At 44.7% G+C, this 25,218-nt stretch overlaps 2 protein-coding genes across 2 annotated transcripts in view; both read left to right on the forward strand.

Annotated features, from left to right (window-relative positions):
* Window positions 1-6,795, forward strand: part of asz1 (ankyrin repeat, SAM and basic leucine zipper domain containing 1) — a 60,523-nt gene extending 53,728 nt beyond the window's left edge. The window contains exons 12-14 of the mRNA XM_014125639.2: window positions 3,559-3,664; window positions 3,903-4,016; window positions 6,386-6,795. Coding sequence (XP_013981114.1) covers window positions 3,559-3,664; window positions 3,903-4,016; window positions 6,386-6,538 — 373 coding nt within the window. The 3' untranslated portion in view covers window positions 6,539-6,795. The remainder of the gene's footprint in view (window positions 1-3,558; window positions 3,665-3,902; window positions 4,017-6,385) is intronic.
* Window positions 6,796-12,538: 5,743 nt separating this feature from the next.
* On the forward strand, window positions 12,539-25,162 carry wnt2 (wingless-type MMTV integration site family member 2). Its single transcript, XM_014125640.2, has 5 exons — window positions 12,539-13,059; window positions 13,514-13,734; window positions 19,678-19,955; window positions 20,350-20,614; window positions 24,833-25,162. Exons 1-5 carry the CDS (start codon window positions 12,977-12,979, stop codon window positions 25,036-25,038), a joined length of 1,053 nt encoding a protein of 350 aa, XP_013981115.1. The 5' UTR covers window positions 12,539-12,976; the 3' UTR covers window positions 25,039-25,162.
* Window positions 25,163-25,218: the final 56 nt, after the last annotated feature.

Here is a 25,218-nt window from a genome sequence, read left to right on the forward strand (position 1 = left end):
TTCTAGTTGGCCTGGGATGTTAGATGGCCTGGGATGTTAGATGGCCTGGGATGTTAGATGGCCTGGGATGTTAGATGGCCTGGGATGTTAGATGGCCATGTTCTAGTTGGCCTGGGATGTTAGATGGCCTGGGATGTTAGTTGGCCTGGGATGTTAGATGGTCATGTTCTAGTTGGCCTGGGATGTTAGATGGCCTGGGATGTTAGATGGCCTGCGATGTTAGATGGCCTGGGATGTTAGTTGGCCTGCGATGTTAGATGGCCTGGGATGTTAGTTGGCCTGGGATGTTAGATGGCCTGGGATGTTAGATGGCCTGGGATGTTAGATGGCCTGGGATGTTAGATGGCCTGGGATGTTAGATGGCCTGGGATGTTAGATGGCCATGTTCTAGTTGGCCTGGGATGTTAGATGGCCTGGGATGTTAGATGGCCATGTTCTAGTTGGCCTGGGATGTTAGATGGCCTGGGATGTTAGATGGCCTGGGATGTTAGATGGCCTGGGATGTTAGATGGCCATGTTCTAGTTGGCCTGGGATGTTAGATGGCCTGGGATGTTAGATGGCCTGGGATGTTAGATGGCCTGGGATGTTAGATGGCCTGGGATGTTAGATGGCCTGGGATGTTAGATGGCCTGGGATGTTAGATGGCCTGGGATGTTAGATGGCCTGGGATGTTAGATGGCCTGGGATGTTAGTTGGCCTGGGATGTTAGATGGCCTGGGATGTTAGATGGCCTGGGATGTTAGATGGCCTGGGATGTTAGATGGCCTGGGATGTTAGATGGCCTGGGATGTTAGATGGCCTGGGATGTTAGATGGCCATGTTCTAGTTGGCCTGGGATGTTAGATGGCCTGGGATGTTAATTGGCCTGGGATGTTAGTTGGCCTGGGATGTTAGATGGCCTGGGATGTTAGATGGCCTGGGATGTTAGATGGCCATGTTCTAGTTGGCCTGGGATGTTAGATGGCCTGGGATGTTAGATGGCCTGGGATGTTAGATGGCCTGGGATGTTAGATGGCCTGGGATGTTAGTTGGCCTGGGATGTTAGATGGCCTGGGATGTTAGATGGCCTGGGATGTTAGATGGCCTGGGATGTTAGATGGCCTGGGATGTTAGATGGCCTGGGATGTTAGATGGCCTGGGATGTTAGATGGCCATGTTCTAGTTGGCCTGGGATGTTAGATGGCCTGGGATGTTAATTGGCCTGGGATGTTAGTTGGCCTGGGATGTTAGATGGCCTGGGATGTTAGATGGCCATGTTCTAGTTGGCCTGGGATGTTAGATGGCCTGGGATGTTAGTTGGCCTGGGATGTTAGATGGCCTGGGATGTTAGTTGGCCTGGGATGTTAGATGGTCATGTTCTAGTTGGCCTGGGATGTTAGATGGCCTGGGATGTTAGATGGCCTGGGATGTTAGATGGCCTGGGATGTTAGATGGCCTGGGATGTTAGATGGCCTGGGATGTTAATTGGTCATGTTCTAGTTGGCCTGGGATGTTAGTTGGCCTGGGATGTTAGATGGCCTGGGATGTAGATGGCCTGGGATGTTAGTTGGCCTGGGATGTTAGATGGCCTGGGATGTTAGATGGCCTGGGATGTTAGATGGTCATGTTCTAGTTGGCCTGGGATGTTAGATGGCCTGGGATGTTAGATGGCCTGGGATGTTAGATGGTCATGTTCTAGTTGGCCTGGGATGTTAGATGGCCATGTTCTAGATGGCCTGGGATGTTAGATGGTCATGTTCTAGTTGGCCTGGGATGTTAGTTGGCCTGGGATGTTAGTTGGCCTGGGATGTTAGATGGCCTGGGATGTTAGTTGGCCTGGGATGTTAGATGGTCATGTTCTAGTTGGCCTGGGATGTTAGTTGGCCTGGGATGTTAGTTGGCCTGGGATGTTAGTTGGCCTGGGATGTTAGATGGCCTGGGATGTTAGATGGCCTGGGATGTTAGATGGCCTGGGATGTTAGTTGGCCTGGGATGTTAGATGGTCATGTTCTAGTTGGCCTGGGATGTTAGTTGGCCTGGGATGTTAGTTGGCCTGGGATGTTAGATGGCCTGGGATGTTAGATGGCCTGGGATGTTAGATGGATTTTCACCTGTAGTACATGACTAATGGACTGACAGACAGATTGATGGACAGGGGGGATCTTCACACCGGGGACCAACTGACACGGACGGACGGGCGACTGGGCAGACACAGTTAAATCAACTGACCTCTACACAACAGACAAATGAACAGACATAAGACTGTGTGTGGCCAATGACCAGGATTTCCTCTCATAACTCAAAACTAGATTTAAAAAAAATATATATGTTTTACATCCAAATTATTTGTACATCGTGTTCATTGCGGTCTGTTTTTTTACATTTCTTTTGTTGCTGCGATTGTTCCGCTGCCCTGTGTGTGTTGATGGGTTGTTTTATCTTAATGGTACATTTCCCTGCATGTGTAGCAGCCGTTTTGTGATGCTCACACTCTGTCAGCGGGCGTGTAAACAGTGTCAGTCAGACTGGAGTTACTATCTCCTTCCAGAGGCTCGGGACCTGGGACTACAGCTCTGTTAGTTTATCTAGCACACCCAGGACTGATAGTACAGGATAGAGAGGAGAGGGGGAGATGTCTGTCTGTTGCAGGTGACCTCTGTCTCTCCCTCCCTCCTGGTCTAGGTGAGACATATAGGGGGTATACTTGAGATGGGCAGGAATGCGGACTGACACGGGTTGTGCTGCTCACCCACTCACACTGACAGTCACACATAAACACACTTGGGTTGAGGTAGAAAGAGACTCATCAACTAGGCATGGTCACGGTTAATCGAATATCCGGATGTTTGGCCTATTTTAACAATGAAAAGGCTATGTCTAAATTAAATTATCCTTGTGACATTTCTACCTACAAGGCTATAGCATGACATTTGAAATTCTTAATTTAGTAAAACAAAAATATTTTGTATGTAGTTTTTCTAACGGTGCATTGAGTTACTGCCCTCCAGGCTGCCCTGGCATCGGTATGCTGTTTCCCCCTCTTCAAATAGCAATTAAAGGCAGTCCGCAAATGGAGTTTCCACAATACCTGAAACATATCAATGCAAAACACTCACCAGAAAAGCTATTTGTAACAGAATCAGTTCTATCATTGCAAAAATCAGACTTTTCCTTCGCTGTTGCTGACAAATTACTGAAGAAAAGCGCCCTGTCTGCTGTTTACCTCTGCCATGGACATCCCAGGCCATCTAGATATCCGGAAAATGGCATTATTGGGGTGGCAGGTAGCCTAGTGGTTAGAGCGTTGGACTAGTAACTGAAAGGTTGCAAGATCGAATCCCCGAGCTGACAAGGTACAAATCTGTCGTTCTGCCCTTGAACAAAGCAGTTAACTCAAAGTTCCTAGGCCGTCGTTGAAAATAAGAATTTTTTCTTAACTGACTTGCCTAGTTAAATAAAGATAAAATAAAAATAATGAAAAATGGTATAATTGAAAATGCCCATCCCTTTCATCAACACTGATAGATAGTGGGAAGTACTGTGAAAAGTTGTCTAATGGTGTATGTGTGTCCTTATAGAAGTGAGGAGCTGTATAACTTCCTGATCAGTCTGAGGCAGCAGTGCTGCTACTTGACAGAGACGGTACAGGACGTCATCAGCCGCTTCCCCCGCCGAGCCTCTGAGGTGTGTGTCATTCCCTGTCCCTCTCTGATAATCTAAAGGACTGGCGACTGATCCATCAATGCTGTTGTCTGACTGAAAGCAGACCGTATGGTTGTATAACCTACTAAAGTGGGGTGCCCCCACTCATGTTTGTGGTTAGATTAAGTGAGTGCGTTTTCAGTCAGACACTATAGTACTGATGGATTTTTCTAGAGCGAACCTGTTTCTAGCTCCCCTAACTTACTCTCTCTGTCCTCAGCTGGTGTTGTCCCTGGACCCTAAGAAGGAGGCCCAGGCCATCTGTAATGAGCTGGTGGCCCAGACTGGAGACCTGCAGAAAGAGGTCGCCTGCCTTAAGAACCTGCTGCACAAGGTACATCTCACACCTTTTTCTCTGACTGCTGTGTGCGTGTCACTGTCACCCAAGAGCCCCCGCCACTATGTTTCTGCTCCCCTCAGTGGGCCACTCTGAGAGAACGAATTGGAGAACAGTCTGTTTCCTTCGTCTGGTCCTCCACACCCTTTCACTGCCCTAACCATCTCTCTTGGTCTGGTCCTCCACACCCTTTCACTGCCCTAACCATCTCTCTTGGTCTGGTCCTCCACACCCTTTCACTGCCCTAACCATCTCTCTTGGTCTGGTCCTCCACACCCTTTCACTGCCCTAACCATCTCTCTTGGTCTGGTCCTCCACACCCTTTCACTGCCCTAACCATCTCTCTTGCTCTGGTCCTCCACACCCTTTCACTGCCCTAACCATCTCTCTTGGTCTGGTCCTCCACACCCTTTCACTGCCCTAACCATCTCTCTTGGTCTGGTCCTCCACACCCTTTCACTGCCCTAACCATCTCTCTTGGTCTGGTCCTCCACACCCTTTCACTGCCCTAACCATCTCTCTTGGTCTGGTCCTCCACACCCTTTCACTGCCCTAACCATCTCTCTTGGTCTGGTCCTCCACACCCTTTCACTGCCCTAACCATCTCTCTTGGTCTGGTCCTCCACACCTTTTCACTGCCCTAACCATCTCTCTTGGTCTGGTCCTCCACACCTTTTCACTGCCCTAACCATCTCTCTTGGTCTGGTCCTCCACACCCTTTCACTGCCCTAACCATCTCTCTTGGTCTGGTCCTCCACACCCTTTCACTGCCCTAACCATCTCTCTTGGTCTGGTCCTCCACACCCTTTCACTGCCCTAACCATCTCTCTTGGTCTGGTCCTCCACACCCTTTCACTGCCCTAACCATCTCTCTTGGTCTGGTCCTCCACACCCTTTCACTGCCCTAACCATCTCTCTTGGTCTGGTCCTCCACACCCTTTCACTGCCCTAACCATCTCTCTTGGTCTGGTCCTCCACACCCTTTCACTGCCCTAACCATCTCTCTTGGTCTGGTCCTCCACACCCTTTCACTGCCCTAACCATCTCTCTTGGTCTGGTCCTCCACACCCTTTCACTGCCCTAACCATCTCTCTTGGTCTGGTCCTCCACACCCTTTCACTGCCCTAACCATCTCTCTTGGTCTGGTCCTCCACACCCTTTCACTGCCCTAACCATCTCTCTTGGTCTGGTCCTCCACACCCTTTCACTGCCCTAACCATCTCTTCCCAGGTCTGCTCCAAACTTCCTGCACACTTGGGTCAACTCCCCTTCTCATCCTCGCCATGGCTCATCCAGCGTTTACACACTGTGTGTGTGCGCTGTGTGTAGGATTCTGACAGGGCGAGTCCTCACAGCCTATAACTCAGAGACAGTGTGACAGTGTCCTGTCAGAGTGGAGACGGGGGACGGGGGATGGGGGGGGTTAGGGTGAGGAAGGAGGGGGGTAGGAATCCGACAACCAACAGAGGCCATTTGGAGACACTGGCTCAGGGCCCAGGGGGAAGGCCCTTGCACCCGTTTATCTTATCTGTGGGGGCTCGTCTTGACACCCATCCCCCTACACACACACAGAGCGCAGGTGCGCACACACACACAATATATCTGCCCTGACAGAAAGTTTGGAGATGGGGGGGGGGATGAATTGTTCCCTGGGGTGGACATTACTGTGTAGAATGGTAGATCTGTGCCAAATCTACCTGTCAGGTGCAGCAGGTGGTATACTGTGCAGAGTGCTTCTTATTCAAAATCTAATTTGCATACTTAAACAGATCACCTCACCCAGATCGGTTTCATTTTATTCCTAATAAATGGACCGATTGATAGGACACAACGGTGTGTGAAGAGTTGTCACATGACAAAACACTGCTCATGGCTACCATCTAGTGTCAAGACGGAAGGTTCTTGTAGGGCAGGAGTGTTAAATCTACAATCCGACGGTGTCCAATCCGAGGGGGGGAAACAAACTCAATATGACTAAAACCAAATGGAAACAGTGTAGTAATGATAAAGGACTTAAATTCATTCAGTTTCTGGACTGTATCCAGCTCAATGATAATCCCTGAAATGAACGCTAAACAGTCAGGGAGCATAGAAAAAGAGGGGGAAAAAAATCTATATTTTGGAGGCAAGAAAATATAATAAAATTCAGTGCGGACCTTGTTGAAGACCGAATCTCCCCCCCCCATGATAATCCAACTAACTTGGGAGTAATATTTTCAAAATGTCACATACTGTAAAACTTTCTTTTTATACACTAGTATGGGTATTCAGACACAGCCATGGTGTGTGCGCATCTCTAGTTTGTGTGTCCACTGTGCTTTTTCTCACCTCTTACCATGTGACGTTCTGCTGCTCCTCTTCCTAAGATGGACCCAGCAGGAGATTTCTGCCCACTTCCTCCACCTGGTTCCCACGGCGACTGGAGGAGACGGGTCCTGAAGAGGCTTGCACTGAGCATGCTTGGAGCAGGCCTGCTGTTTGCCCTGTTCAGAGCAAAGAGTGTCAAGGTTTACCTTTAGACTGACAGCTCCTTTATTATCCAATTTACTCTTACTTTGGATAAATTGTCATAGGTTACCAATCAATTAGCTTAATTGTCTTAATTTACATTTCTGTTTGAGGAATTATGCCGAATGAGAATAACTCAAATGCAAAAAAGTTTAGTTTTTGACTGAGGTACCTTATATTTGTTATACTTTGTTCTTGTTTTTTTATTGAGTTCTTAATCGTTTTAAGCAGTTTTGTGGGCTTTTGTAAAATAAAAACTATTTCTTCATCCAGCATTTTTTTTGCATGATGTTGCTGCACAAGTTAGGACATTATTAGGGAAATCCATCCCCTACATATTATTCAATATTCAGTACTTTATGTAGTTGACTATATGACAAACTATTTAGGCTACTAAAAATCTAATCACATTTTTTTGGTCGCATACACATATTTAGCAGATGTTATTGCGGGTGTAGCGAAATACTTGCATTCCTAGTTCCAGCAGTGAAGTAATATCTAACAATACAAATAAATATAAAAGTTAAAGAATGGAATTAAGAAATATATAAATATTAGGTAGAGCAATGTCCAGAGTATCTACAGTACCTGTCAAGTTTGGACCCGCCTACTCATTCAAGGGTTTTTCTTTATTTTTACTATTTTCTACATGGTAGAAAAAAAGTGAAGACATCTTAACTATGGAATAACACCTATGGAATAAGAAAAAACAGTTAAAGAAATCAAAATCGGCTCAAATAAGCAAAGAGAAACGACAGTCCGTTAATTTAAGACATGAAGTTCAGTCAATCCGTAAAATTTCAAGAACTTTGAAAGTTTCTTCAAGTGCAGTCGCAAAAACCATCAAGCACTATGAAGAAACTGGCTCTCATGAGGACCGCCACAGGAAAGGAAGACCCAGAGTTACCTCTGCTGCAGAGGTACATTGGAGTTCCCAGCCTCAGAAATTGCAGCCCAAATAAATGCTTCAGAGTTCATTAAGAAGGAAAGAAATTCCACAAATGTACTTTTTAACAAGGCACACCTGTTAATTGAAATGCATTCCTGGTGACTACCTCGTGAAGCTGGTTGAGAGAATGCCAGCAAAGCTGTCATCAAGGCAAAGGGTGGATACTTTGAAGAATCTAAAATATATTTTGTCTTCACTATAATTCTACAATGTAGAAAATAGTAAAAATAAAGAAAAACCCTTGAATGAGTAGGTGTGCCCAAACATTTAACTGGTACTGTGTGTATGTACACTGAACAAAAATATAAACCCAAATGTAAAGTGTTGGTTGCATGTTTCATGAGCTGAAATAAAAGATCCCAGAAATTTTCCAGACGCACTCAAAGCTTATTTCTCTCTAAGCTTTTACATCCCTGTTAGTGAGCATTTCTCCTTTGCCAAGAATCCCTCCACCTGACAAGTGTAGCATATTAAACAGCATGATCATTAGACAGGTGCACCTTGTGCTGAGGACAATAAAAGGCAGCTCTAAAATGTGCAGTTTTGTCACACAAATAAATGCCACAGATGTCTCAAGTTTTGAGGGAGTGTGCAATTGGCATGCTGACTGTAGGAATGTCCCCCAGAACTGTTGCCTGATAATTTAATGTTAATTTCGCTACCATAAGCCATAAGCAACGATGTTTTAGAGAATTTGGCAGTACGGCCAACCGGCCTCACAACGGCAGACCACATGTATGGCGTTGTGTGGGCGAGTGGTTTGCTGATGTCAACGTTGTGAACAAGAGTGCCTCATGGTGGCGGTGGAATTATGGTATGGGCAGGCATAAGCGACGGACAACGAACACAATTGCATTTTAGGGCCTAATGAATTTATTTCAATTGACTGATTTCCTCATTGTACTGTAACAGTAAAATATTTCAAATTGTTGCATGTTGCGTTTTATATTTTTGTTAAGTATATGGATATTTGGTATATCTGTAGAGTACATAGGCTAGAATAGTACATAAACAGCAGTAGTTTAATGGGATGGCATTGACTAGAATACAGTATATAAATATGAAATGAATAAAACAGTATGTAAACATTAAAGTGACCAGGGATTCCATGTCTATGTACAGTACATTGAAAAGTATTCCGACCCCTTGACTTTTTTTCACATTTTGTTATGTTACAGCCTTATTCTAAAATTGATTAAATACATATTTTCCTCATCAATCTACACACAATACCCCATAATGACAAAGCGAAAAAAGCCTATTAGAATTTTTTGAAAATGTATTCAGACCCTTTTCTATGACACTCAGAATTGAGCTCAGGTGCATCCTGTTTCCATTGATCATCCTTGAGTCCACCTGTGGTGAATTCAATTGATTGTGAGTGTGCGGCTCTCACTTATTTTCAAGTTTCCTACTCCGTTACCCAGCACCTCGCCTTAATAGGTGTGCGTTTCTTTTTCTTCTAGAGAATTCAATTGATTGGACATGATTTGGAAAGGCACACACCTGTCTATATAATGTTCCACAGTTGACAGTGCATGTCAGAGCAAAAACCAAGCCATGAGGTTGAAGGAAATGTCCGTAGAGCTCCGAGACAGGATTGTGTCGAGGCACAGATCTGGGGAAGGGTACCAAAAAATGTCTGCAGCATTGAAGGTCTCCAAGAACACAGTGGCCTCCATCATTCTTAAATGGAAGAATTGTGTAACCACCAAGACTCTTCCTAGACCTGGCCAAACTGAGCAATCGGGAGATGGACCTGATGGTCACTCTGACAAAGCTCCGGAGTTCCTCTGTGGAGATTGGAGTACTCTCCAGAAGGACAATCATCTCTGCAGTACTCCACAAATTAGGCCTTCATTGTAGAGTGGCCAGTCGGAAGCCTCTCCTCAGTAAAAGGAACATGACAGCCCACTTGGAGTTTGCCAAAAGGCACCTAAAGACTCTGACAATGAGAAACAAGATTCTCTGGGTTGATGAATCCAAGAATGAACTCTTTGGCCTGAATGCCAAGCGTCACGTCTGGAGGAAACCTGGCAACATCCTTACGGTGAAGCATGGTGGTGGCAGCATCATGCTGTGGGGATGTTTTTCAGCAGCAGGGACTGGGAGACGAGTCGGGATCAAGGGAAAGATGAACAGCGCAAAGTACAGAGAGATCCTTGATGAAAACCTCCTCTAGAGCACTCAGGACCTCCGACTGGGGCGAAGGTTCAACTACCAACAGGACAATGGCCCTAAGCACACAGCCAAGACAACACAGGAGTGGCTTCGGGACAAGTCTCTGAATGTCCTTGAGTGGCCCAGCCAGAGCCTGGAGTTGAACCCGATCTAACATCTCTGGAGAGACCTGAAAATAGCTGTGCAGCGACACTCCCCATCCAACCTGACAGAGCTTGAGAGAATCTGCAGAGAAGAATGGGAGACACTGCCGAAATACAGGTGTGCCAAGCTTGTAGCGTCATACCCAAGAAGACGCAAGGCTGTAATCGCTGTCAAAGGTGCTTCAACAAAGTACTAAATAAAGGGTCTGAATACTTATGTAAATGTGATATTTCAGTTTTTTTATTTTTAATACATTTGGGGAAAAAATTAAAACCTGTTTTTGCTTTGTCATTATGGGGTATAGTGTGTAAATTGATTAGGGGAATTTTTTTTAAATCAATTTTTAAAATAAGGCTGTAATGTAACAAAATTTAGAAAAGGTCAAGGTCTGTATACTTTACGAATGCACTGTATATAGGGTAGCACCCTCTAAGGTGCAGGGTTGAGTAGCCGGGTGGTAGCCGGCTAGTGACCATGACTAAGTTCAGGGCAGGGTACTGGGTGGAGGTCGGCTAGTGATGGCTATTTAACAGTCTGATGGCCTTGAGATAGAAGCTGTTTTTCCAGTCCCAGCTTTGCTGTACCTGTTCTGATCTCGCCTTCTGGATGATAGCAGGGTGAACAGGCCGTGGCTCAGGTAGTTGATGTCTTTGATCTTTTTGGCCTTCCTGTGACTTAGGGTGCTGTAGGTGTCCTGGGGCAGGCAGTGTGCCCCCGGTGATGCATTGAGCAGACCGCACCACCCTCTGGAGAGCCCTGCGGTTGCGGGAGGTGCAGTTGCCTTACCAGGCGGTGATACAGCCCGACAGGATGCTGTCAGTGGTGCAAACTATATTGAAATGTTCAGATATAAAGTAAATATTGTGTCTTTGGGAGAACATTTTTTCCCCTTAAAGATACTTTTTGGTAGAGATTTTCCATTTCAATTATGTTTATTTTCTAACAGATTTATATTGAGTTCATTAACTTAATTGAAAGATTACTATGGTTAATATTTTGTCTCCAAATAGTTTAGTCTTAAGCATTATAAAAACAGATATTGAAACAACTTGTGGATAATTTTGATATTGAACATTTAACAATTTATAAACTAAATAGTTTCAAGACATATAATCCATATTGTGGGATTATAATTAGTATTCATTCTTACATGTTTATAATGCCTCTATAAACAATGCATCGAATATCATGTGACGCAATTCAGTTGATAATCCTTTCACTGCAATCTGTAGGACTAGCCTATTCTTGCAACTGATAGTGGTGTTTAATGCTGAAAAAGCAAGCAATGAAGCCTCAAAGTTTCTTCATAAGACTGGTGGCATATTGGTTTTATGAATTTTCCCTACATTTTGTTCAATTCTTCCACGAAGATCATGAGAGTGACTCCAATTTGAGCATTAATCTCATCCGGTCAGAAGATCAGACCTCCCGATACAAAGACGAGACGAACATTAAATCGCTTACATAAAACGGAGATCAAAGATAAAGTAAATACAATGTGACAATCGTACAGATTGAGAAGAGAGTTCAAAAGAATGTGATAATCCCATTTTAAATGCACACATCACCTTTTGTTGCGGCCTTTGAGGAATCTGTGCATTTAACGTCTACGAATATACCAAATATTAACCCTCCTGCTGTGTTCCGGTGGAATTTAACCGATTTACAAGTTTTCTCTGAAAAATGTAGTTAATTTAATCTGATTGTCATAAGGTTCCATGACTTTGTCCGAACAGGGCATCTGAACACACAAAATACATTTTGGGTGTTTTATTTAACTTTTGTACACCTGTGGTGTTCCCGGTCATTAGAAATGAATGGGTGAGGCTACAATTAGTGTATAAAATTGAGTTCAGGCACATGCCCATTCATCAGATGAACACACTTCCTCTCCCAGACATGCATGTGTGTTTGCGCGCACACACACACACCTCACCTCCTCTTCTTGGCTTCCATGGCAATCCCCACGGGAACCTTTCCCCAATAGAATCTTTCCCCCATGGGAACCACACGTGTTGGCATTCTCACAAACAATCGCAACATTGTTTCAATAATATATGGAACTTTTCTCGCAGCTCTGGTATATAAAGCTTTTTTGAGGCCTTGCTCGCAATTCTTTCTGTGGCAGCACAATGACCAAACGATATACTTGCTGTATGTGAGGCTCTTGATCATATCTTTGATCATGACACTGGTGAAGAGAGAGTCCTTGTTAAACTTTGACACAAAGTAGTCTGATAAATAGCACAATATGTTTCATATGAGTATTTGTTATAGTCAAAATAATCCATACATTATGCTTTTATTACTCAAAAACGAGTGTATGAGCTCAGGTCAATGAGGCCTACAGGCCATAAATAGCAAATAGAAGTTAAAAACCTGTAATGTTCACAATAACTTAAGTTAATAAAAAGATCTAACACAACATTAGGTGATAATATATGTATTATTATGGATTTATAATCAGCTATAATGGGGCGGTTATTTTGGACCGGGAACACATAATTAATTAACATGAAACGAACACAACAGGAGGGTTAATCAAGGGCCTATCTCCACATCTAATATTTAATCTGTGTGCATAATATGGCGTCATGGCTGTGAGTTTCTGGAATATTTGGCATTTGGGCGTTATAGGCATAACCATAACTAAACGCGTTTGCGCGCACCAGTTCCTCCCAAACACGTCAAATGTTTTTGTTAAAACACTCAGGGTTTAACGCATCACGTTGTACCACATTCTACAACTTGCCGCTTGGAAATCGGCCAAGCTTGTGTCTGGTGTCAAGCTAGCCTGAACAGATACTTTCAGACATCTAATTTCTTCACCTCATTCCTGAGACAGGACTGCGCCCACCCCTTGTGTAAGCAATTTAAACCTGTTAGCAGCCGATCATTTGCCTATCTTTACACTGCAAATCTTTGTTAACTTTATATCGACCCAATATCTCATGCGCTTCTTTACCATAATCATTGTCATTTTTTACGCGCAAAGCTCCACCCGGGCCGTAAACCTCTTCTGATTATCGATTTTTAATGCAAGACAGAGCAGAACTTTGATTGGTGCAATCGAGAGGCTGTAGACTCCTGTCTGACGCGCGCCTGTGTTCTTTTCTACCCATGGAAATGCTCAGTACAGGTGCCTGAATGTGCACAACGACAACATTTTAATAATATGAACTTATTGCCAAGTGGAATATGTTTTTATTTATCTGTAGCAATCTGCTGGCTAACGTCAAGGGTCGACGGATCTTGGTGGTGAGTAGGCTCTCAAGAATGTGAAAATAGCACTTACGACTAATGAAAATGTAAAGTTGGTAGAAAATATTATCGGCTATAGGAACAATATATATACACAATGGAGTCTACACTTTATAGTATCCGCTATTGGCAAGGACTGCGTGAGACAATGCATGACTTTGGACACAGGCTATGATCTGTATAAACGTTGGTTTAATTTGAATTAAACTATAATCATTTACAATAAAATATGTTCATGTGTAAAATAATCGAATGTATAACACTAGACATGCATGTTTCTTTAATTTGGACACATTATGGGGCAGATCATTGTTTTATTCCTTTATTCGTGTTCTAGAAGCCTAGTTTTTAATTATATATATATATAAATAAACACCATAGCCCACAAGGACATTCAAACAGATTACAGTTGCATGGTCAAAGCCAAAACCTCTTTCATCTTTCTATGCAGGTACATGGGTACCCTCGGGTCGCAAGTGATGTGCGACAACATCCCCGGCTTAATCAACAAACAGCGGCAGCTGTGCCGCCAGCATCCCAAAGTTATGCAGGCGATCGGAGCCGGGATTAAAGACTGGATCGGAGAGTGCCAACATCAGTTTCAGAACCACCGCTGGAACTGCAATACCATGGCGCGAGACCACAACTTGTTCGGACGCCTACTGCTGCGTAGTAAGTATTGAGAGAGAGTAAAAAACTCATGCATATGCCTACTGTAAAAATATGCAATTTCATATTTAATTAAATACATTTTAAATTATACTGAACAAAAATATAAACACAACATGCAGCCATTTCAAAGATTTTACTGAGTTACAGTTCATATGAGGAAATCAGTCAATTGAAATAAATGTATTAGACCCTATGGATTACACAACTGGGAATACAGATATAAATCTATTAGTCACAGATACCTAAAAAAAAAAAGGGATTCACAATGGGCCTCAGGATCTCTTCACAGTATTTTTATGCATTCAAATTTCCATCGATAAAATGCAATGGTGTTCGTTGTCCATAGTTTATGTCTGCCCATACCATAACCCCACTGCCACCATGGGGCACTCTGTTCACAACGTTGACATCAGCAAACTGCTCGCCCACACGACGCCATATACATGGTCTGCGGTTGTGAGGCTGGTTGGACGGTTGGACACTCTGCCAAATTCTCTAAAAAGCTGCCTCTGCTTATGGTAGAGACATTAACATTCAATTATCTGTCAACGGCTCTGGTGGACATCCTGCAGTCATCATGCCAACTGCACACTCCCTCAAAACTTGAGACATTATGTGGCATTGTGTCATGTGACAAAACTGCACATTTTAGAGCTGCCTTTTATTGTGCCTCAGCTTCTTGATATGCTACACCTGTCAGGTGGATGGATTATCTTGGCAAAGGAGAAATGCTCACTAACAGGGATGTGAACAAATTTGTGCACAACATTTTAGAGAAATAAGCTTTTTGTGCATATGGAACATTTCTGGGAACTTTTATTTCAGCTCATGAAACATGGGACCAACACTTTACATGTTGTGTTTATATTTTGGTTCAGTGTTATTGATCAAATCAAATAAAAATTGTAGGCCTATATATGAACTAAATATCATATTTTTCATTCTCAAATACGAGCATGAACATGTTATTAGCTAAATTGCTCAGGTAAAAAATGCAGCTATTAAATTACCATGCGTAAAATAGCTGATATTCTGGAATGTTTTTCTAATTGTGTGCTGGGAAAGTAATATAGTCTACTCATCTTCGTCCTCATGTACAAGACAAGCACGTCTGAACAATAGACTAGTAATTCCCACGTTATCTGCTAGACTCTAGGCTCCTAGATATATAGCAAATATGGTATGCGTTTTTCCCCAACCAATTATTAACAGTGGTGAACCTATAAAGTTCTAGCCTTTATCAAAGTGAAAGAATTTGTGTGAAATTCATGTTCTTCTTTGACAGATGTTTTCCCTGTGTGCTTGCATTCCATACATTGTCTCACTTTACAGCTCTAGATGTATCAATATGACATGCCTGCTTGCTGCTACTCTGATGAGAAGGGTGTAATTGCGACACGCAATTCGGGGTGTTCCTGCATGTGGTCATTCCTGTATCTGCAGGAACCCCGCTTTATACTTCTATTGGTTGATCCATTTTTATAAGCTAGGACTCCAGTAAACAGGCAGGAGGTGGCAGCTCTCCTATACAGTAGATGGCGCCAACCACCAATAAACCCCACAGAAGAAGAAAAAGAAGATGAAGAAGAAGAAACGGGGGTGACAACTGTAGCTAGCTAGGACACCGGTAGACAGTGTCCTCCGTTCTGTTAGAGAGGGCAGGTGTTTGGCAGGTGGGCGCGAACGACACTATGTGCTAGCTAGCTAGGACTCCGTTACACAGCAGGTGGGGTAGGTAGCTAGCTAGGACTCCGGTACACAGCAGGTGGGGTAGGTAGCTAGCTAGAACACGACACCGGTACACAGCAGGCGGGATAGGTAGCTAGCTAGGACTCTGTTACACAGCAGGTGGGGTAGGTAGCTAGCTAGGACTCCGGTACACAGCAGGCGGGATAGGTAGCTAGCTAGAACACAACACCGGTACATAGCAGGCGGGATAGGTAGCTAGCTAGGACTCCGGTACACAGCAGGTGGGATAGGTAGCTAGCTAGAACACGACACCGGTACACAGCAGGTGGGGTAGGTAAAAAAAAAAAACATGTAAAAAAATGTAGCTAGCTAGAACACGACACTGGTACATAGCAGGCGGGATAGGTAGCTAGCTAGGACTCCGGTACACAGCAGGTGGGGTAGGTAGCTAGCTAGAACACGACACCGGTACACAGAAGGCGGGATAGGTAGCTAGCAAGGACACGACACCGGTACACAGAAGGCGGGATAGGTAGCTAGCTAGGACTCCGGAACACAGCAGGTGGGGTAGGTAGCTAGCTAGAACATGACACCGGTACACAGAAGGTGGGATAGGTAGCTAGCTAGGACACGACACCGGTACATAGCAGGCGGGATAGGTAGCTAGCTAGGACACCAGTACACAGCAGACGGGATAGATAGCTAGCTAGGGCACCGGTAGACCGTGTCCTTCGTTCTGAAAAACTTGGATAATACTTTTATTTCCCTTTATTTATTTTTCTCCACATTTTAATTGTATACACAATCATGCAGGAACCAATGGAATGCTCGAGGGGGGACGTTCACTCAGGAACCAATTGGATGCTCGAGGGGGGAATATCCATATGCAGGAACGCCCTGAATTGCGGGCCGCAATCACACACTATTGGCTCTGATCGGTATCAGGTTCAGTGCTCTACATGCTTATAAAACTGCCACAGCTGACAAATATGGGGAGTCAAGAATAAGTGTGTCAACTCCCATCTCGTCACCTCACCAGCTTGGAATGTCTTTTTAATTGGTATAAATGTGAGCATCCACTCCACCTTGGGGGTGATCATAGAAATAAAATGGGTAATTCTATTGGGCATCATGTCCCAGTCCTCCAGTTATTCCAAGGCGGAACTTTAATGGCCAGTTTCCCAGAAAGACTAGTCCTGGACTAAAAATAATGTTCAATGGCGATTCACTATTGAAAGTATTTATTTTTACTCCTGGACTAGGCTTAATCTGTGTCCAGGAAACCGACCCTGAGAATTACGTGTAATTTGGTTCTTTAATCGTCCCTTTGGTATTCAGACCTCCCAGACTCGGCTCTGGTTGTGTCACACAACATTAGGAAGCTGCTCTGATTGGCAGCATTATCGATGTGGCACCGTGAGAAGCTACTTATTGTCAATGTCAGGACGCTAATTTAAAACAATTACTGAGTTTTCTTTTTTTGGATGGTTTCATGTTCTCATCCTTTAGTTTATCTCCTCATTAACCAGATTAAACATTCATAGTCATTCACAGGCGCACACACAGTGTGTGTGTGTGTGTGTGTGTGTGTGTGTGTGTGTGTGTGTGTGTGAGAGAGCGAGAGAACATCTTGACATAAAAAACAGCATTGTGAACTGAAGTTTGGCGTTTCCTGATCTCAGACACACACACACACCCCCTTCACTATCCATAGTCTTTGATCCCACAGATCTCTCATCAGTTAGAAGAGAAGTAAGGGGTATTTTATCACAGAGCATTGCTGGTCAATTTCACCAGTTTCCCCATCTTGGAGTTAGATGAAGCAAAACACTGCCATGCCTTAAATAAAAGACTTGAAAGAGTAACACACAGTATCCATGCAGGTACCCCAACCTCAACCAATAGCTAGCTCTTTGTTTTTACAGGATCCTATTTAAACTGTGAACCGTCCGAGCAAGACATTTTTACATAATGTTCACTGTGTACAGTACACACACACACACACACACACACACTGTAGTGGTTATGCATCTTTATGGGATACTGGCTGGATACAATTTACAGTATATCTGTGCATTCGTGTAACTTATACAGTGAGTATACAAAACACTAAGAACTTCTCTTTCCATGACACAGACTGACCAGGTGAATCCAGGTGAAACTATGATCCCTTATTGAGGTCACATGTTAAATCCACTTCAATCAGTGTAGATGAAGGGGAGGAGACAGGTTAAAGGAGGTTTTTTTTTTTTAAGCCTTGAGACATGGATTGTGTATGAGTGCCATTCAGAGGGTGAATGGGCCAGACAAAAGATTGAAGTGCCTTTGAACAGGGTATGGTAGTAGGTGCCAGGCGCACCGGGTTGTATCAAGAACTGCAACGCTGCTGGGGTTTTCACGCTCAACAGTTTCCCATGTGTATCAAGAATGGTCCACCACAAGAAGGACATCCAGCCAACTTGACACAATATTAGGGAGGTGTTCCTAATGTTTTGTACACTTGGTGTATGTTTGTGCAATGAGTTTCTGTGCATTAGTCATGGCCTTTAGGTAAGCCTATTCACACAGTTGAAGTCGGAAGTTTACATACACCTTAGCCAAATACATTTAAACTCAGTTTTTCACAATTCCTGACATTTAATCCTAGTAAAAATTCCCTGTCTTAGGTCAGTTAGGATCACCACTTTATTTTAAGAATGTGAAATGTCAGAATAGACATTTATTTAACCTTTTATTTCTTTCATCACATTCCCAGTAGGTCAGAAGTTTACATACACTCAATTAGTATTTGGTAGCATTGCCTTTAAATTGTTTAACTTGGGTCAAACGTTTCGGGTAGCCCTCCACAAGCTTACCACAATAAGTTGGGTGAATTTTGGCACATTCCTCCTGACAGAGCTGGTGTAACTGAGTCAGGTTTGAAGGCCTCCTTGCTCGCACACACTTTTTCAGGTCTGCCCGCAAATCTTCTATAGGATTGAGATCAGGGCTTTGTGATGGCCACTCCAATACCTTGACTTTGTTGTCCTTAAACCATTTTGCCACAACTTTGGAAGTATGCTTGGGGTCATTGTCCATTTGGAAGATCCATTTGCGACCAAGCTTTAACTTCCGGACTGATGTCTTGAGATGTTGCTTCAATATATCCACATCATTTTCCTACCTCATGATGGCATTTATTTTGTGAAGTGCACCAGTCCCTCCTGCAGCAAAGCACCCCCACAACATGATGCTGCCACCCCCGTGCTTCACGGTTGGGATGGTGTTCTTCGGCTTGCAAGTCTCCCCCTTTTTCCTCCAAACATAATGATGGTCATTATGGCCAAACAGTTCTATTTTTGTTTAATCAGACCAGAGGACATTTCTCCAAAAAGTACGATCTTTATCCCCATGTGCAGTTGCAAACCGTAGTCTGGCTTTTTTTATGGCGGTTTTGGAGCAGTGGCTTCTCCCTTGCTGAGCGGCCTTTCAGGTTATGTCGATATAGGACTTGTTTTACTGTGGCTATAGATACTTTTGTACCTGTTTCCTCCAGCATCTTCACAAGATCCTTTGCTGTTGTTCTGGGATTGATTTGCACTTTTCGCACCAAAGTATGTGGTACCTTCAGGCGTTTGGAAATTGCTCCCAAGGATGAACCAGACTTGTGGAGGTCTACAATTTTTTTTCTGAAGTCTTGGCTGATTTCTTTTGATTTTCCCATGATGTCAATCAAAGAGGCACTGAGTTTGAAGGTAGGCCTTGAAATACATCCACAGGTAAACCTCCAATTGACTCAAATTATGTCAATTAGCCTATCAGAAGCTTCTAAAGCCATGACATCATTTTCTGGAATTTTCCAAGTTGTTTAAATGCACAGTCAACTTAATGTATGTTAAACTTCTGACCCACTGGAATTGTGGTACAGTGAATTATAAGTGAAATAATCTGTCTGTAAACAATTGTTGGAAAAATTACTTGTCATGCACAAAGTAGATGTCCTAATTGACTTGCCAAAACTAGTTTGTTAACAAGAAATTTGTGGAGTGGTTGAAAAACGAGTTTTAATGACTCCAACCTAAGTGAATGTTAACTTCACTGTGTGTCCATGTAACTTATACCTTCTGGTGTGTATACTGTTCCCTGTTTGTGCTTGCGTAGTGTAGTGTGTGTAGTGGGTATGTGTGCGTGTAGTGTGTGTGCATGTGGAGTGTGAGCTTGCTTACGTGTGTGTGTTCAGCACTCACACAATGTCTTCCTCCCTATGCCTACCAGGCAGTCGTGAAGCGGCCTTTGTGTACGCCATCTCCTCGGCTGGGGTGGTCCACACGCTGACCCGGGCTTGCAGCCAGGGAGAGCTGCAGTCGTGCTCCTGTGACCCCACCAAGAAGGGCTCGTCCCGGGACGCCAAGGGGACGTTCGACTGGGGCGGCTGCAGCGACCATGTGGAGCACGCCATGAGGTTCAGCCAGTCCTTCATAGACGCCAAAGAGAGAAAAGAGAGAGACGCCAGGGCTCTGATGAACCTCCACAACAACCGCGCTGGGAGAAAGGTGGGTTCAAAGTTCAAACACATTATGGGGGAGTAATGACTCCAACTGAACCAATTTGATCTAGATCAGTGTTTTCCAAACAGTTGGTTTGCATATTTTGTATTCCTGAACTGGCACACCAGATTCAAATAATCAAGGGCTTGATGTTTAGTTGAGTAGTGGAATCAGGTGTGCCAATCAAGGGCTGGTGATCCAAGAGTAGAGGGTTGGAATCGACTTGTTTAGAGGAATTTGATAGACTATTACCCTGTGTAGATTCCTTCCATAGACACACGTGCACATACACCAACATACAAACCCTACCTGACACACAACCACCAACCAACCGGATACATACCTAGCCTCCCTAACAACACTTCTTTCTCTCTCCATCCCCTTCCTCATCACCACACAGGCGGTGAAGCGGTTTATGTCCCTGGAGTGTAAGTGTCATGGCGTGAGCGGCTCCTGCAGCGTCCGGACCTGCTGGCTGGCCCTGGCCGACTTCCGCCGCACAGGCGACCACCTGCGGCGGCACTACAACGGGGCGGTGCAGGTGGCCATGAACCAGTATGGCACGGGCTTCACCACCGCACAGCGACACTTCAAACGGCCCAGCAAGAACGACCTGGTCTACTTCGAGGACTCGCCAGACTACTGCATAAGAGACCAAGAGTCTGGTGAGTTTGGTTTGTAGTGTTACGATTTCGTCCACAGTCTAGACAGAGATACTGACGTAGATGATGTACGCTGTCTGTCTGACATGACTGTCTCTCTGTAGAGTAGAACACCGTACTACTTGTCCATAATATCTTCAGTATGTGGTAATATTTTCACAGGGTAACCACTCAGCCTCTTGTACAGTAGGGTTATTCTCTTAATGCTGCACAGGATAACACCAGATGTAGTATGTGAGTTCAAAACAGAGAGAATGTGTTGGTGTGCCTGTGAGCGAGAGGGAGAAAAGTGTGTGTGGGTGTGTTTCTGAGACGGCAAGAAAATAGTGTTTGTGTGTGAGTGAAAACAATGTGTGTGTGATCTGAAGGACCTGAGTGCCCGTCAGGCAGCAGATGATCCGAGGTGATCAGGTGTCGGCCAGTTTAAGGGACATTACACACTTCTGTGGGCTGAAACCCAACCTGCCGCGCACCACTATAAATTACCCCTGCTGGAGCACACACACATACTCTTGGGCACAGTGATGGCCCCTACACCTCTGCACGCTTGGACCCCCAAAATGGAGGAATATTTGGAGGGTAAGTCGTATCTCTCAAACCCCTCTGACCGACATCAAAGCTTACCACCCCTAATGTAGACCTGGGGGGGTCTCTCTGAAGTTCCCTCCCCTCTTTGTCTCCTCTCCTTCATTACGCTGACCTAAAGTCACAGGATAGGTGAAGGCAATATGGTTAACACCCAGTACTGAGGATAGGTGAAGGCAATATGGTGAACACCCAGTACTGAGGATAGGTGAAGGCAGTATGGTGAACACCCAGTACTGAGGATAGGTGAAGGCAATATGGTGAACACCCAGTACTGAGGATAGGTGAAGGCAATATGGTGAAAACCCAGTACTTAGGTCTTTAACGTCAGTGCAATTGAAGAAAAGGAAACAAGGAGAGGAAGAGCTATGCATTTGGAAAGTATTCAGACCCCTTGACTTTTTTCACATTTTGTTATGTTACATCCTTATCAATCTACACACAATACCCCATAATGACAAAGAGAAAATAGGTTTTTAGAAATGTTTGCAAATTTATAAAAAATTTTAAAACAGAAATACTTTACATATGTACTCAGACCCTTTGCTATGAGACTCTAAATTGAGTTCAGGTGCATCCTGTTTCCATTGATCATCCTTGAGGTGTTTCTACAACTTGATTGGAGTTCACCTGTGGTAAATTCAATTGGTTGGACATGATTTGGAAAGGCACACACCTGACTATATAAGGTCCCACAGTTGACAGTGCATGTCAGAGTAAAAACCAAGCCATGAGGTCGAAGGAATTGTCCGTAGAGCTCTGAAACAGGATTGTCGAGGAACAGATCTGGGGAACGGTACCCAAAAAATTCTGCAGCATTGAAGGTCCCCAAGAACACAGTGGCCTCCATCATTCTTAAATGGAAGAAGTTTGCAACCACCAAGACATTTCCTAGAGCTGGCCGGAAGGACAAACATCTCTGCAGCACTCCACCAATCAGGCCTTTATGGTAGAGTGACCAGTCGGAAGACACTCCTCAGTGAAAGGGACATGACAGCCCACTTGGGGTTTGCCAAAAGGCACCTAAATGACTCTCAGACCATGAGAAACAAGATTCTCTGGTCTTATGAAACCAAGATTCAACTCTTTGGCCTGAATGCCAAGCGTCATGTCTGGAGGAAACCTGGCACCATCCCTACGGTGAAGCATGGCGGTGGCAGAATTATGCTGTGGGGATGTTTTTCAGTGGCAGGGACTGGGAGACTAGTCAGGATTGAGGGAAAGATGAACGGAGCAAAGTACAGAGAGATCCTTGATGAGCGCTCAGGACCTCAGACTTGGGCGAAGGTTCAACTTCTAACAGGACAATGACACTAAACACACAGCCAAGACAACGCAGGAGTGGCTTCGGGACAAGTCTATTATGTAAATGTGATATCTTTTTATTATTAAGACATTTTAGAAAGTTCTAAAAACCTGTTTTTGCTACATCATAGGGTATTGTGTGTAGATTGATGAGGGGAAAAAACTATTTAATCCATTTTAGAATAAAGCTGTAACGTAACAAAATGTGGAAAATGTCAAGGGGTCTGAATACTTTCCGAATGCGCTGTATACACTCCGTGGACAGTTTATTTGGTACACTCATCTAGTACTGGTTTTGACCCCCTCTGCCTCCAGAACAGCCTGAATGGATACACCTGGTCAGCAAAAATGTTAAGATACGCTGTGGCGTTCAATCATTGTTCAGTTGATATCAAGTGACCTAACGTGTGCCAGGAAACATTCCCCACACCAGTACACCACCTTCATGGACTCATGCTGGACTCATGCTTACGCCAAATCCTGACTCTGCCATCAGCATGATGCAAGAGGAACCGGGATTCTCGGACCAGGCAATGTTTTTCCACTCCTCAGTTGTCCAGTGTTGGTGAACGTGTGCCCACTGGAGCCACTTCTTCTTGTTTTTAGCTGATCGGGGTATAACGTCTGCTGCAACAGCCCATCCGTGACAAGGATTAACGAGTTGCACATTCCGAGATGCATTTCTGCACACCACTGTTGTACTGTGCCGTTATTTGTCAGTTTGTGGCCCTCCTGTTATTTTGCACGATTCTTGCCATTCTCCTTCGTCCTCTCTCATCAATGAGCTGTTTTCACCCACACTACTGCTGCTGACTGGATGTTATTTGTTTACTAGACAATGTAGTGCATGAAAAGCCCAAGATGCGGCCATTTCTGAGATACTGGATCTGGCATGCCTGGCACCGACGATCATACCACGCTCAAAGTGGCTTAGGTCACTCGTTTTGCCCATTCTAACGTTAAATAGAACAGTAAATGAACGCCTCAAATCCAGTCTGCCTGCTTTATATGAAGGGTCTTTATGGGCTGTATACATGTAAGCATGGTGAGCTCACTGATCATGGCCCCTCTCATGAGAACCTCTCTCCACAGACATTGGCTCCAGTCATCTTGGACGACACACACACACACACACACACACACACACACACACACACACACACACACACACACACACACACACACACACACACACACAGAGCCCTGGGAGACAGATACTGTAGAGACTGCACCCCCCTGTGCCTCTCCAAAGTGTGAAATCAATTTCCCTCGGCCCCATGGAGGCTCAGGTGCTAAACTCATCTCTCGGCGCCCCCTCATCTTAATTCAATAAGCAGACGCCAGGAGAGAAGAGAGATCGAGAGGGAGAGAGAGAAGGGGGGTGGAGTCTGTCCTTGATGTCAACCCTAGCTGTGCAGCATACCATGACTGACGGAGAGGCGGACATGTTGTCGGGTGGGGGTGGAGTCTCATCGTGCCCAGACACAATACCTGGCTGCTCTCCCTCTCTCTCTATCTCTCAGCAGTGAGGAACAGATGGACAGAGAGGGAGGGATGAGGAAGAGGAGAGCATAGAGGGCTATAGAAATAAGCTGCCTAGAACAGACATGATCTGTTCCCAATCCCAAATCAACTCCTAGCTAGCCCCTTTGTCAGGACATTCATCGTCATGTGTACAGGGTTTTCACCTTAGTGCAGAGGAAGGAGGTAAAGAAAGGAAGCTACTTTAGACTATTTAGATGCACCCCATTGAGGTTTGAGTTGAGGCCTCAAATAGTCAATATGGATCTTATTTAATTGTATTATGGGATGATTTCTGCGAGTCCAATAAGCCTTGCACGGTCACTCTGAGAAGAGGTGCAGGAGTGTGTGTGTGTGACAGTGAGTGCCAGCCAGGGTGTAAAATGAACACCTGATGAAGAGCCTGAGTACCAGCTGATGGATCCTATCATCAATCGCTCATCCTGTCTCCCTTCATCCTCTTATCCCTCCTCATCTCCCCCCTCCTCCACCCCCTCCATGCCCTGCTCACTCCATCACTCACCGTCTCATGCAGTTTAGATTGAGTACACTGCATTCTATTGGAATGATGTCAATACCTGTACGGTAGTGGGGCTTAGACTGCTGTTTGCCAACAACCACTCCATTGCAGCTAAAGATTAGATTGTCTATTTGGTATGTTATAAGGATTGTATGTGGATCACAAGGTAAAAAAGCTTACTGATTCAATATACAGGCAGAATATATACCAGTGTGGAACAAGTACAACCCCTGATTGTGTCTCTTCTGATTTGGATGAGGATGTGATTCATCATTTCTCTCCCTCGCCAGGCTCGGTGGGGACAGGAGGGCGGGTGTGCAACAGGACGTCTCGCGCCGTAGACAGCTGCGAGGTTATGTGCTGCGGCCGGGGCTACGATACAACACGCGTCAGCCGCACCACCAAGTGTGAGTGCAAGTTTCACTGGTGCTGCGCCGTGCACTGCCGGGACTGCAACCAGGAGATGGACGTGCACACCTGCAAGGCCCAGACATGACCACAGTTCACCACTATACCACCAACCAACCGCTTATCCAGATTTGGTCTGAAAAGGCAACCTATTTCCTATGGTGCACTACTTTTGACCAGAGCCCTTTGCAGGTCCTGATCAAAAGTAGTGCACTAACTAGTGAATAGGGTGGATTTTGGACATAGCGCCAAATCAGTCTGACTTGCA

This window comes from Salmo salar, chromosome ssa10, assembly GCF_905237065.1.
Source record: "Salmo salar chromosome ssa10, Ssal_v3.1, whole genome shotgun sequence".
NCBI lineage: Eukaryota > Metazoa > Chordata > Actinopteri > Salmoniformes > Salmonidae > Salmo > Salmo salar.

Bases quoted from the DNA above. Each gene is read 5' to 3' on its own strand.
- wnt2 (XM_014125640.2), top strand. From the start codon at position 12,977: ATGAACTTATTGCCAAGTGGAATATGTTTTTATTTATCTGTAGCAATC. The intron at 13,735-19,677 runs GTAAGTATTGAG...TATGCCTACCAG, and splicing joins CGGACGCCTACTGCTGCGTA to GCAGTCGTGAAGCGGCCTTT. The intron at 20,615-24,832 runs GTGAGTTTGGTT...CTCCCTCGCCAG, and splicing joins CATAAGAGACCAAGAGTCTG to GCTCGGTGGGGACAGGAGGG.